The following is a 14,991-nucleotide window of genomic DNA, read 5'->3' as shown; positions in this document are numbered from 1 at the left end:
GTGGTGCCATTGTCCTGTTCTTGATCTTGTTTTTTGGGGGGTGTCTCTTTATTGATTAGGTTTGTTATTGTTTTCTCTTTGAATCCATTAGAAATTAGTACATCTTTGAGTTTGTTCAATTCAGTTTTTAAGTGCTCATGGTCAGCTAAGCGTTTGGTTCTGGTGATGAGAGTTTTGGCCACTGAGGTGATTTGTGCGGGGTGGTGGTGTGAGTGTGCATTTAGATAACGGTTGGTATGGGTTTTCTTTTGGTAGATAGTATGTCCTAGGCTGCCATTGGGTTTTTTATAGACCAGTACATCTAGAAAGGGAAGTTGATCATTGATTTCTGTTTCCATAGTAAACTGTATTTTGGGGTGTAGGCTGTTGAGATGAGTGAGGAAATTGTCTAGTTTTTCTTTACCATGTGGCCAAATTACAAAGGTATCATCAACATATCTCAGCCAAAGTTTGGGTTTGTATTTGGCTTGCTCTAAAGCATTATTTTCGAAATATTCCATATAGAGGTTGGCTATGACAGGTGATAGAGGTGATCCCATGGGGGCTCCCTCTATTTGTTTATATCTTTGTTCATTATAGATGAAGTATGTATTGGTCAGGCAGTGGTTGGTAAGGTCTAGGATATATTTGGGGGGTTTGTGTTTGTCTTGGATAGCTGTCAAGGCTTCTGTAATAGGTATTTGTGTGAACAGGGACACGACATCGAAACTTACAAGTAGGTCATCGGGTTGTAGGTTTTGTTTTTTAATTATTTGTATAAAGTGGGATGAATTTTGAACATATGAGGTAATAGTTTCTGTATATGGTTGAAGGTATTTGGCTAAAAATTTGGCAAGGTTTTGTAGAGGGGAGCCTATAGAACTGACTATTGGCCTGAGAGGTATTCCTTCTTTGTGTATTTTTGGAAGGCCATAGAGTTTTGGACATATGGAAGATTTTTCTCTGGGGATGATTTTTTGCTGGATTTCTTCGCTGATGGGAGAGGCCTTGATTTTAGATTTGGTGGTTTTTTCTAGGTAGGTGGTAGGATCTGTGCTTAGGAGTTTGTAGGCCGGATTTTTTAGAAGATTTGTCATTTTTTCTTTGTATTCTGCTGTGTTCATTACTATAGTGGAGTTTCCTTTATCAGCTGGAAGGATTATTATATCCTGGTTTTTCTTTAGATTGATAAGTGCCTCTCTTTCTTCCTGCTGTATGTTACTTTTTGGAGGTTTACTAGAGCACAGAATATTAGTGACTTGGAGTCTAATTTTGTTAGCAGTATCTGGGTTGATTTTATGTAAAGTTGTTTCAATTCCACATATGATATTTTCAGTTGGTATTCGTCTTGGAGTTATTGCAAAATTAAATCCTTTTGAAAGAATATTGGTTTCTGTAGTGGTGAGTATCTTGTCTGATATGTTATGTACTGTTTTGGTCATAAGTTGTTGTGGAGGGCTGGGTTTTTGCTGTACCTCTAGTATTTGGAGTTTCTTATTATGTGTGTCTGTTTTGTATTGGGTTTCTGTTTCTGCCCTCCAGATTGATATTTGTTTGAATTTATCCCAGAGTAAAGGATGTATTTGGTTACTGATTTTAAGGTGAAGAGAGAGTAGACTTTTGTTGATTTCATCAAGTATGAATCTTTTTTTGTGGAGTTCATTTCTGATTAGGGCTAATTCAGTTCTTTTTAGGATCCTCTCTATGGTTGGGGTTTTTGGGTGGAATTTTAGTTGGAAGTATTTGGGAATTATTTTTTTGTCCCTGCAGTTGCGTAGGAATGTGAGATCACATAAGATGGAGGCTTTTCTGACTTCATCTTATGTGATCTCACATTCCTACGCAACTGCAGGGACAAAAAAATAATTCCCAAATACTTCCAACTAAAATTCCACCCAAAAACCCCAACCATAGAGAGGATCCTAAAAAGAACTGAATTAGCCCTAATCAGAAATGAACTCCACAAAAAAAAGATTCATACTTGATGAAATCAACAAAAGTCTACTCTCTCTTCACCTTAAAATCAGTAACCAAATACATCCTTTACTCTGGGATAAATTCAAACAAATATCAATCTGGAGGGCAGAAACAGAAACCCAATACAAAACAGACACACATAATAAGAAACTCCAAATACTAGAGGTACAGCAAAAACCCAGCCCTCCACAACAACTTATGACCAAAACAGTACATAACATATCAGACAAGATACTCACCACTACAGAAACCAATATTCTTTCAAAAGGATTTAATTTTGCAATAACTCCAAGACGAATACCAACTGAAAATATCATATGTGGAATTGAAACAACTTTACATAAAATCAACCCAGATACTGCTAACAAAATTAGACTCCAAGTCACTAATATTCTGTGCTCTAGTAAACCTCCAAAAAGTAACATACAGCAGGAAGAAAGAGAGGCACTTATCAATCTAAAGAAAAACCAGGATATAATAATCCTTCCAGCTGATAAAGGAAACTCCACTATAGTAATGAACACAGCAGAATACAAAGAAAAAATGACAAATCTTCTAAAAAATCCGGCCTACAAACTCCTAAGCACAGATCCTACCACCTACCTAGAAAAAACCACCAAATCTAAAATCAAGGCCTCTCCCATCAGCGAAGAAATCCAGCAAAAAATCATCCCCAGAGAAAAATCTTCCATATGTCCAAAACTCTATGGCCTTCCAAAAATACACAAAGAAGGAATACCTCTCAGGCCAATAGTCAGTTCTATAGGCTCCCCTCTACAAAACCTTGCCAAATTTTTAGCCAAATACCTTCAACCATATACAGAAACTATTACCTCATATGTTCAAAATTCATCCCACTTTATACAAATAATTAAAAAACAAAACCTACAACCCGATGACCTACTTGTAAGTTTCGATGTCGTGTCCCTGTTCACACAAATACCTATTACAGAAGCCTTGACAGCTATCCAAGACAAACACAAACCCCCCAAATATATCCTAGACCTTACCAACCACTGCCTGACCAATACATACTTCATCTATAATGAACAAAGATATAAACAAATAGAGGGAGCCCCCATGGGATCACCTCTATCACCTGTCATAGCCAACCTCTATATGGAATATTTCGAAAATAATGCTTTAGAGCAAGCCAAATACAAACCCAAACTTTGGCTGAGATATGTTGATGATACCTTTGTAATTTGGCCACATGGTAAAGAAAAACTAGACAATTTCCTCACTCATCTCAACAGCCTACACCCCAAAATACAGTTTACTATGGAAACAGAAATCAATGATCAACTTCCCTTTCTAGATGTACTGGTCTATAAAAAACCCAATGGCAGCCTAGGACATACTATCTACCAAAAGAAAACCCATACCAACCGTTATCTAAATGCACACTCACACCACCACCCCGCACAAATCACCTCAGTGGCCAAAACTCTCATCACCAGAACCAAACGCTTAGCTGACCATGAGCACTTAAAAACTGAATTGAACAAACTCAAAGATGTACTAATTTCTAATGGATTCAAAGAGAAAACAATAACAAACCTAATCAATAAAGAGACACCCCCCAAAAAACAAGATCAAGAACAGGACAATGGCACCACCATCCTTCCTTACATCAAAGGCACCACGGATAAAATTAGTAAAATTCTACAAAAACATAACATCAAAACCTCATTTTGCACTAACCAAAAAATATCTAATATCCTAAGGAGCCCCAAAGATAAAATCCAATTAGAATACCAAGGTATCTATGAAATCCCTTGCAAAACATGTGCAGCCACATACATTGGACAAACTAACCGAAGAGTGAGCCAGCGCATGGCAGAACATATGAATGCAGTCAAGAAACAGGAGAAGACCTCCTCCCTTGTCCAGCACATTAAAAGAACAGGGCACGAAATTGACTTTGAAAAAACTAAATTACTCCACAAAACAGAGAATTTATATAAAAGAATCTCTCTAGAAGCTATTGAAATTGAAAAAAGATCTTTTTGTTTAAATAAACGGGATGATACCTCACGTCTGCCAGAGATTTGGAAACCAGCCTTAAACAAAATAAAAACTTCATTATAATCAATATGTCAATCCTTTAATTATTATGATTTTAGAATTTTATATTTGGAAATCAGACTTAAACAAAACACTTCATAATCTTCATACCATTCCTTCTATAACCATGATTACACCAACCAATCAGATCACGGAAGCATAGTCACCCAATCTATTTGCTACATTCAAAGCAAATCTCCACCCCCACACTACATGCTAAGAAGGAATGTCAGTTGCTAATATTCATTTGCAAAAACACAGAGATTGGAACTCCAGCCTGATGATGGTAAATGTGATTTTACCGAAACGTCGCATAGACATGCAAAACATTACACAGGGCAAAACCCGAACTCAGAACAATCTACATATATATATATATATATATATATATATATATATATATAAAAATATAAATATAAATATAAATATAAATATAAAAGATAAGGTATATAAAAAGGGCTGTGATCGAATGAAACGCTGTGTCGAAATTTCAGTGACGAACTAAACCAATCTATGGTTTCTTTATATTCTGAGCAGTGCTTCCTGTGGAAGTTGAAACAATTATCCAATCAAAACACACCTCCCATATCTGTCACCAGTCTCCATGCCAAGCAACTCCTTTTTTGTCATCAGCCAATCAAAATGCGGCTCCTATGTTTTTCACCAGCCAATCCTATGTTTTTCACCAGTTTTTACCTGTCACAGCTATGATATCTTTATAATATAAAGTGAGCCGGGATGGCGCAGCAGGTAGAGTGCTGTACGGCAGGCCACTGAAGCTGACTTGTAGATCTGAAGGTCAGCGGTTCAAATCTCATCACCGGCTCAAGGTTGACTCAGCCTTCCATCCTTCTGAGGTGGGTAAAATGAGGACCCGGATTGTGGGGGCAATAGCCTAGCTCTGTTAAAAAGTGCTATTGCTAACATGTTGTAAGCCGCCCTGAGTCTAAGGAGAAGGGCGGCATAAAAATTGAATAAATAAATAAATAAACAAACAAATAAACAAACAAACAAACAAATAAACAAACAAACAAATAAATATAGGTATTTATTCATATAGATCAGAAAAACTTCTAAGGACAAAGAGATTTTAGAATAAAAAAACACTCAAAACACCTAAAACTTCAAATAAAAATAGAATCTTGCTTTCTTGAAGCATTACAGAAATTAACTTACATTTTTTTGGTCTTCTAACTGTCTTCTTTTATCTGCATCCACTGTAACAGTTAGATATTGTGCTGACCTCAGTGATATGTTAGTAGAAACAGACTGATTTGTGTAACGGGATATTTTTACTGTGTACTTTTCTTCTGCTGTGTAGATTTGCTTAAGTTTTGTTTCCTTTATTACCTGTACATGAAACAAGTGACAAAATGAATACAACAAGAAGTAGAGAAGTTATTTGCAGCTCCAGGAAATCTAGCTGCTGGCTGAACTTCCTGGCAAGCTGAAAGGAGGTGAATGGTGTACTTTTATTTGTTACTCTCTTAATGTTTGATTAATAAAATCTTTTTTGGCATTTCACCATGGTTCATTATTGTTTTTGTCTCTCAGCTGGCCATAGAGGTGTTTGGGAATGCATCTCACCCTTTCAATCATATTCCTAGTCTTCTCTGTTCCTACAGGAACCTCATAAATATGATACTGATGACACAGATAATTCATCACAGGGAGGGGAGCATCGAATAATTCCCTTAAGTAAGAGAAAAATCCATACCGGCTGAAAAAAAGAAAAGAAAAACAGGTAGACAGCTTTTCTGTTACTATTAATATACATATTATATTTAACAGACTCAAACTCAACCCTGATAAGACAGAGTGGCTGTGGGTTTTGCCTCCCAAGGACAATTCCATCTGTCCGTCCATTACCCTGGGGGGGGGGGAATCACTAACCCCCTCAGAGAGGGTCCGCAACTTGGGTGTCCTCCTCGATCCACAGCTCACATTAGAGAAACATCTTTCAGCTGTGGTGAGGGGGGCGTTTGCCCAGGTTCGCCTGGTGCACCAGTTGCGGCCCTATTTGGACCGGGAGTCACTGCTCACAGTCACTCATGCCCTCATCACCTCGAGGCTCGACTACTGTAATGCTCTCTACATGGGGCTACCTTTGAAAAGTGTTCGGAAACTTCAGATTGTGCAGAATGCAGCTGCGAGAGCTATCATGGGCTTCCCTAAATACGCCCATGTCACACCAACACTCCGCAGTCTGCATTGGTTGCCGATCAGTTTCCGGTCACAATTCAAAGTGTTGGTTATGACCTATAAAGCCCTTCATGGCACCGGACCAGAATATCTCCGGGACCGCCTTCTGCTGCACGAATCCCAGCGACCAGTTAGGTCCCACAGAGTTGGCCTTCTCCGGGTCCCGTCAACTAAACAATGTCGTTTGGCGGGACCCAGGAAAAGAGCTCTTTGGAACCAACTCCCCCCAGATATCAGAGTTGCCCCCACTCTCCTTGCCTTTCGTAAGCTCCTTAAAACCCACCTCTGTCGTCAGGCATGGGGGAATTGAGACTTTCCCTCCCCCTAGGCTTAAAACATTTATGCATGGTATGTTAGTATGTATGATTGGTTTTAAATTGGGGTTTTAAATTAACTTAAACTTAAATATTGGATTTGTTTACATTGTATTATTATTGCTTTGAGCCGCCCCGAGTCTGCGGAGAGGGGCGGCATACAAATCTGATTAATAAAATAAATAATAATAAATATTCCTTGACCAATGAAGCAGAGATGGAAATGTGTGGACAGAAAACTTCTTGCATTCACTAAAATAAAAATTAAGTTTATACAGTATAAAAACCAAATGGTGCAATCTTTTTCCGGGTTATAATTGTACCATATCTAATTGTGTTGATTTTTCTAATCAAATAAGCTGATTTTATTTACTTGATAACAACGTTATCAAGTAAAAAGCATTCTTTAACTTCAAAAGAAAACAATAGTTGAAAAGTAGGCATAAGCCATTCTTGGAATATTTATAGACAAGCAAAGAGAGCAAATTGGGTGATTTTAGTCCAGTCACTCTCTCTCAATCCAACCCCCTGATTGGGTTGCTCTTGTGGAGAAAATAGGAGGAGGAAAGTGTGCTGGATGTGTTCAACATCTTATGTTACTTGTAAAAATAAAAAAAATGGGAAACACGCAAACAGATAAGCAAGTAGACACAAAAAAACATAAGATAAAACCACCAAATCAAGCACTTTTATATAGCAACACACATTAAATTTATCTATTTTAACACAGGTCTGTAATACTTACTACAGTTCTTCAATTGGTTTTGAAGGTCTTTTTTCAGCAAATGATTCACTAGGTGCACACACAGCATTCACTCTTAGTTTGCGATTATCCCGCATCTACAATAGGTTGTACCAGTAAAGAAAATGTGAATGCATTTAACTTAAAATAATAAATTTGCTTATTATTATTATTATTATTATTATTATTATTATTATTATTATTAAAGTGTATGATAATATTGCCTTCTGAATATAACTAAGGATATTCTTTCTGCATTGCCACCGTATACAGGCAGTCTTGATTACCACTTGCTTCATTTAGCAATTGTCTGAAGATGTGTTAGTGTAAAAAAACAAGCTTTGCAACCAATCCTGGCATTTGCAACAGTTGCAGCATCCCCACCCCAGGCACAATTTATTTTTATGTGCTTCATACCTAGCTTCTGGCAAGCAGAGTTAATAATGATTTTGGAAGTAATTAATTATTAAGTAAAACCTAAGTCACCATCACTTAACAATCATGGAGATTCACTTAACAACCATAGCAGCAATCAGGTTGTAAGCATGTCATAATCACAAGGTATTTCATGTAGCAATCATGGCACTTAGTGACACAATTGCAGGTACCAATTGTGGTCGTTAAGCAAGGACTACCTATATAAGATAATTAAAGTACTAGATTCTATGTATATTTTTGCTTTCTTTTCAAAAGGTAACATTATTAACCAAAAATTGTTCACGATTATTTGAGAATTACTATTAACTCTGTACCAGAAAGAGCACATCTGTTAAGGAGAGAGTCCTATTAAGATTGGAGACCTGCCTTAGAACAGTATTCATAAAATGGCTTGTAACTTGAACAAAAGCCAACAATGATTATCTACCCATTTAAAAATCTACTGCAATCTTACAATTAGTAAAAGCACATGATGTAGGAAATAGGTTCTATTTTATTCTGTGTTAAGAAATGCATGCAATTCTGATTGCACATATTGTAAAGGAATGAAATAGGTTACATGGACTCTATTACTATGTTGACAGTTTTGAAAAGAAGCTACTAGTATACCTTGCACCAAGCAAGAGTTTGGTATCAGAATAAAGTTGGTAAATGGCTTTTTCTATACTGCTACCATACAACTCCAGGTATCTCTCATTACTGATCACCCAGCTGGTGATCCTTGGTAGCGGCTATCTTATGTCCTTTGAATGATTTATTGGCCACTGAAAGCATAATTATTGTTTTAAACAAGAATAAGAGTCCATCAAGCTAAGAGTAAGTGTCTCTCCCCCCTTTCCTCTGTGTGTTTGTGGTGTGTGTGGGATGGGTGTAGCCTGAAACTTCAAATATTCATCTTTCTTGCTGAACAGAATAGATTCCCCCCCCCCATTCTACTTGCTCAGTAAGATAATTTCTAAAATGTATAATTACATCATACATCTTCTTGGCTGACAGGTGGAAATACTATTTAATTAAGCAATCTTAATGCTACTATAATGCCAGGAATGACATACAGTGCTAGGTGCTAAGCGTCTACCTATTAAGTCTCCTAAACTGTCAGTTACTAATAATTTGAACATTATCTTTACCTCTTTTAAAAATATTTCCATATCTTCCTTCAATTCAAAGACAAAGGCTTTCATGTCATTTGCAGAAATGTGATTTTCGACATATTTAGCATGTTTATTATCTTTCATATTGATCTATATAAGAAGAAACTAAAGTTACAAAAAGAATTGCATTTAAAACCCCCAAAACCCCAGATTTTTTAATAATGTTCCCTCTACATAATATTTTCGTATAGAACAGTGATGGTGAACCTTTTGTCCCTCGGGTGCTGAAAGACCGCACACATGCGTTATTGCACCTGCACGAGTGCCCACACCCATAATTCAATGCCTGGGGAAGGCGAAAACAGCTTCCCCTGACCCTGGAGGCCCTCTGGAGGCAAGAAACAGTCTACAGTGGTCCCCCGATCATTGCGAGGGTTCCGTTCCAGGACCCCTCGCAATGATCGGTTTTTCGCGAAGTAGCGCTGCGGAAGTAAAAACACCATCTGCGCATGCGCAGATGGTGTTTTTACTTCCGCCGCAGCAGCGAGGAGCCGAAGATTGGGGTTTCCCCACCGCCCACGCAAACTCCTCGCTGCCGCTCGCCCGCCCTTCGCCCGCCCACGCCGTTCGCTCGCGCCGCTTCCCAGCTGAGTCCTGAAGCCAATTCTCTTCAGGACTCAGCTGGGAAGCGGCGCGAGCGAACGGCGTGGGCGGGCGAAGGGCGGGCGAGCGGCAGGCGCGCGGGCAGGCAGGCGGCGGACAAGACAAGCGGCGGGCGCAGCAGCAGCGAGGAGTTTGCGTGGGCGTTGGGGAAACTCCTCGCTGATGCCCGCTGCTCGCCCTCCCGCCAGCAAGAGGGGGAAGACCCAGGGAAGCCGCCCAGCAGCTGATCTGCCCGGCGCCATCTACGCATGCGTGGCCATAGAAAAAAAGGGCGCGCATGCGCAGATGGTGTTTTGACTTCCGGGTTGAAAAATCGCCATATAGCCGTTTCGCAATGATCGGGATCGCAATACCCGGGGGATCACTGTATTTCCTAACTTCTAGTGGGCCCAGTTGGCTCATGTTTCGCCCTCCTCAGGCTCCAAAGGCTTCCCTGGAGCCAGGGGAAGGTAAAAACGTCTCCCCCCTCCCCCCCTCGGAGGCTCTCTGAAAGCCAAAAACACCCTCCCACAGCCTCTGTGAGAGCCAAAAATCAGCTGGCTGGCACAAACGTATGCATGCTGGAGCTGAGCTATGGCAATGGCTCGCCTGCCAGCTTATATGGCTCTGCGTGCCACCTGTGGTACCTGTGCCAGAGGTTTGCCATCACTGCTATAGAACATTACTGTAAAAGACTACAAGCATATCAATACAGCTTTGACTGTTCAGAGCAGAAAGTCAATTTGGAGGGTCTTCACAAAACACTGCAATCATTTCTCCAACAAAAGCCATACTGAACAATACTCTTAAGGAAAGTTGTTATATTTCATATATATTGAAACCACAAATGCAATGAATCCCCACCCTGAAGCTAACCACAAATTGTAATCACAAATGTTACAATTTGTGAGCATATTATTATTACCTTCATGTAATAAGCATGACAATATAACCTCAAAATTAAATAATTTAAAATGTTAATGTATAATAATTCTGACATTTTTTTAGAATTCTTTATAACACAGGCATATAATAAAGCATCAGAATAAAAACCTTTGATTCTATACGTTTGCACTTAAATTTCATGCAACAAATTCTATCAAAATAGCTAACTTAAGATGTCAAAATACATATATTCATTGATATTATTTAGAAAAGTTTTTAAAAATAAGATTATAACGGAAGTAATGATTAAATTTTAGTCATAACTGAAGTAAGTCAGCTTACTGAAAGCAACACAGGGTCACAGACTCTTCTTTTAAATAGGTCTCTATTCTGTCTTAGCCACATAAGAGCATTGTATGTATCTTGGAATTTTCCTTTCAGCTTCTCTTCTTTCATATTCATCAGATTTTCAAATTGAGCAATGCGATCTGCTATACCTGCAATTTTAATAACCCTGAAATATTTACTGTAGTACATATCTTCTCTACCATTTTACTAATAGAAGTTAAAGGCATACTTAGTTACTTTTCTCCTCTTCTAACCGAGGTTAATGTTTGTAAGAATTTTAGAGAGACTTATGAATATTCCTATAAGATTATCCTTCAAGAGTTGCTGAATTTTCACCAGAAAACAAATGTAAGTAACTGCTATTCAAAAGATGTGTAAGCATCCGGCTCTCATAGCAAGTCACCCTTTTCCTCAACCAATCATTCTGTTAATATAAATTATAACTAGAGAATAACACAAAATCCAAGATATTTTTCATAAGCTTATATAAATCTCATCCCCCAAAGCTATTCCCTACTATCTAGCATCTATTTCTAAGAATATTCCATAAAGTATAATGTGAAAAATTAACATTCAGACAGAAATGCTTGGTTGATTCCAGGATCCAAAGTTTAGCAAATAAATTACTTGGATCCTGCCATGGAATAGGTAAGAAAAGAGAAACATCACATCTTCCCACTGGACAGAAAAAATAAGTTGTCAATTTTCAATATGTTTATTTGTTTGGAACTCAGGTTGTATGAATGGCAAAAATATATTGTAGCACCTTTACCTTTTCTTTCTTTTAGCAAGTTCTCCCTTTCCCTACGGAGATCATTTAATTCACCATCAATATTTGCTTTCTCTTCCTCCAATTGTCTAAGGTTGGCATTAAGAGAATTCATTAAAGGTTGAATGTTTTCAGCATCCTCTGTGTTTTTAAGTTCATTGGTCCAGTCTTCTATCATATTACGAGTATTTTGTATTCTTTTCTGCCGATCCATTTCTGCCTCTTGTTTCATCCTTAGAGCTAGCTTAATATCTTCAATCTAAAAAATGCAAAGGAAAATTCTCCAGAAATGCCAATAAAAAAGTAAATTTTCATTATAAAATTGCAAAGATTACTGACAAAAGACTTGTTTTAATTACTCTTGCTACTACCATGAAAGTTGTTCTGTCACACAATTCCAAAATTTCAAATATGGTTGCTCCCAAACTTATTATTTTGCAAAGCAGAAGTAAACAAAACAGACTGGTGTATGACTACGGGAAATGATATAAATATTCAAAGGAAGCATTTGTGTTCTGTCTCTGGCCACCTCTAATCTAAAATGTATTGTTTTTTAAAAACTAAATGTACTCTACAATAGATACTGTGTAAGGAATAAAATGATAGTTAAAAATTACCTACCGTATTTTTTAGAGTATAAGATGCACCTTTTTCATCCCTAAAAGAGGCTGAAAATTTGGGTGCATCTTATACTCTGAATGTGGCTTTTTTTAAACCTTTTTTTTCTAGACCTAACTAGGTGCTAACGATATTCCCAGTTCTTACTTTGTAGGCTTTTTCATTATTACTCTCTCCAAATAATGTTTTTCCAGTCACTAAGTCTTTACAGGCTTTTTTCATTGTGCTACTTGCTCCTAATAAGTTACTTTCCAGCCCTAACAAGTTGCTAATGATGTTCCCAGCTCTTACCAGCTTGCAAGCTCTTTCATTGCTACTCTCTCCAAATAAGGCTTTTTTTAAGCCCTAATCAGGCGATAAAATAATGTGCTGAAGCTGACCAGATTAAGGACACTAGCCAGTTGAATATCCGGTAGGCAGATTCCCCCCACTCTATTTTTCTCCCCCAAAACTAAGGTGCATCTTATGCTCCGAAAAATATGGTAAGTTGGAGATTCTCAAAGTGTGAACTGTGGTCATTGAAGAGGTCACAAACAACTGGAAGACTGGTTATTAAAAAAATGGCCAATCAGACTTAAACTGGAAAAGGAGCATCACTGTCAAAACCTGCTCCAACTTTGCTAGGATGCAGTCACAGTGGACTTGGTCTAGGGTAGGCGTAGGCAAAGTTGGCTCTTCTGTGGCTTGTAGACTTCAACTCCCAGAATTCCCAAGTCAATCATGCTGTGTTAAACTCGTGGTATTGCATTACTGTCACGTGTTTTTTCCCTTCACAGAGCTGGGGTTGGCACGGCCTGTATGTGACGCATCTGGCCCATGGGCTACCAGTTTGACACTGCTACTCTAGGGAATCAGGAAATCCTGAGTGTTGTACAAACTCTGCCTGTGCTAGTCCACAGTAAGCTTGCCACACAAGAAGGAGTAAGCACTAGAGAAGGTTGATAGAATTAGAAAGTGTTTTGCCTAGGTGATATACATAAACTCATTTTAGGACATTGTATTATATTTTAAGACCTCTGAAGTAATTGTAAAGTAAATTTTTTTGTGATTATCATAGTAAAATTCAACATTTATATTCTTGAAGGTTGTGACAAGACAGAATTATTAATATTGCAGACTGCCATTTTTATAATGAGACTCCTCTTCATCTCACTTTCCCTCCCTGAAATTGAAGCTTGGGTGAGAGGTGAGATTGGAGAAGAACAAGAACCTATTTTGTCAGGTCTATCAGCAAAATAATGCTGCTACAGGTAATCTCCCTTTAAAAGCCAGTCATTCAATGACTGTTCAAAGTTACAATGGCACTAAACAAGGGGACTTACAATGCTTCCCCATAACATTATCTATCTATCTATCTATCTATCTATCTATCTATCTATCTATCTATCTATCTATCTATCTATCTATCTATCTATCTATCTATCTACCTACCTACCTACCTACCTATCCATCCATCCATCCATCCATCCTTGTTAGTCACTTGTCTTATCACAGGATGCACTTGTCACAGCATCCATACAGTTATATGTTTGCAATGTAGATGTTTGGTAACCAACTCACACTTATGAAAATTGCTGCATCCTATGATCATGTAATTGCATTTGTGATTTTCTCTCCTGGCCTCCAACAAGCAAAATCAACGGAGAAGCTGGCAGGTCACAAATGGGGTCACGTGATCACATAATGCTATAACTGCACAGGATACACCTAGTGATCGCAAGTGGAACTGACTCAACTACCCCCATAAGCTGATGTGGATACTGTGCTTTACAACCACATCGCTTAGCAATGGAGTTACCAGTCCCAATTCCTAGTGTTAAGTGAGAACTACCTGCATCTACAAGTCACTCTTTTAAGGGAGGGAAAAAAACTTACTTGCTTGTCTTTTTTTTCCAAAGCATCCTGTTGCTGTTTACATTTCTGAGATGTTTCTTTGATGTCTGCAATCTATATAAGAGAACAAATTAGCAGTATGTTCTAGTTAGTGAATTGACCAATTAATATAGCACCCTGGAGCATGGACATGTCACATTTTAATGTGAAAAGACTGTATATAGTTTGTTCTTTATAACACTTTATAGTTCATGGAGAATAATCATCACTTTGTACAAAACTGAAAACTATTATTGCTGCGTTTTGAACAGCTGAAGTCTTATGGAATTATTTTAAGGATTCAACTGGGAATATATAGAATGGAATGGAATAGAATAACAGAGTTGAAAGGGATCTTGGAGGTCTTCTAGTCTACCCGTTGCTTAGGCAGGAAACCCTACACCACTTTATCTATTAAGAACAAAGTTTCTATTTTGGCAACAGGTACAGCTACTGGACTGATATATCACAGACTGAGACCAAATTTCTGTTTTCTTCACATTCAGTACTGCACTGAAATATCAGACTTCCACAAGTAGGAAAATAATAGTGAATGCCTTTAAAAGAATGGTTGGCAGAAGTTTACATACACTTGTTAAAGATTCTGAGCTTTCAACCAGCATATAATACTATAAGTTGAATCAGTTAACTGTCGTAAGTTATATTTTCTCCAGATGCAGAATGGAACAAGGACGCTGGTACAGAAAACGTATTCCATGGGATAAGACCTTTATCCTATTTAAAGAGCAGATTTTTTTGGTATGTTGAATTAGAGATACAGTCAATCTATGATTTCCAAGCCCCAGGGCTGCAAATCTAGCTAAAGCTAGTTATCACTTTATCCTAGCAATGTTCAAGTACTAATTAATTACAGATTATCAATTAACATACAGAGATGGTCAGATTAATATGTGATCCAGAAAGCTTTCCCATAGTGCATTAAAATTTTGATGAAATATTTTCTTCTATGATTTTAATCCAATTACCTCTGACAGTTTTTAATAAACTGTTTCAATTTTAAATTTCATGACTACAGGCTAAATT

At 37.8% G+C, this 14,991-nt stretch overlaps 1 protein-coding gene across 2 annotated transcripts in view; it reads right to left on the bottom strand.

Moving 5' to 3' along the window:
• Positions 1-14,991, bottom strand: part of SMC5 (structural maintenance of chromosomes 5) — a 64,613-nt gene that overhangs the window by 34,016 nt on the left and 15,606 nt on the right. For both annotated transcript variants that reach the window (XM_070742651.1, XM_070742653.1), the window contains 7 exons: positions 13,951-14,022; positions 11,461-11,716; positions 10,683-10,837; positions 8,850-8,963; positions 7,285-7,379; positions 5,611-5,743; positions 5,200-5,373 (listed from right to left, as the gene is read on the bottom strand). In XM_070742651.1, the coding sequence (XP_070598752.1) occupies positions 5,200-5,373; positions 5,611-5,743; positions 7,285-7,379; positions 8,850-8,963; positions 10,683-10,837; positions 11,461-11,716; positions 13,951-14,022 (999 nt within the window). The remainder of the gene's footprint in view (positions 1-5,199; positions 5,374-5,610; positions 5,744-7,284; positions 7,380-8,849; positions 8,964-10,682; positions 10,838-11,460; positions 11,717-13,950; positions 14,023-14,991) is intronic.

This window comes from Erythrolamprus reginae, chromosome 2 (genome assembly GCF_031021105.1).
Source record: "Erythrolamprus reginae isolate rEryReg1 chromosome 2, rEryReg1.hap1, whole genome shotgun sequence".
NCBI classification, from domain to species: Eukaryota; Metazoa; Chordata; class Lepidosauria; order Squamata; family Dipsadidae; genus Erythrolamprus; species Erythrolamprus reginae.
Note: the sequence above shows the minus strand (reverse complement) of the source record. Positions and strands in the feature narration are given on the sequence as shown.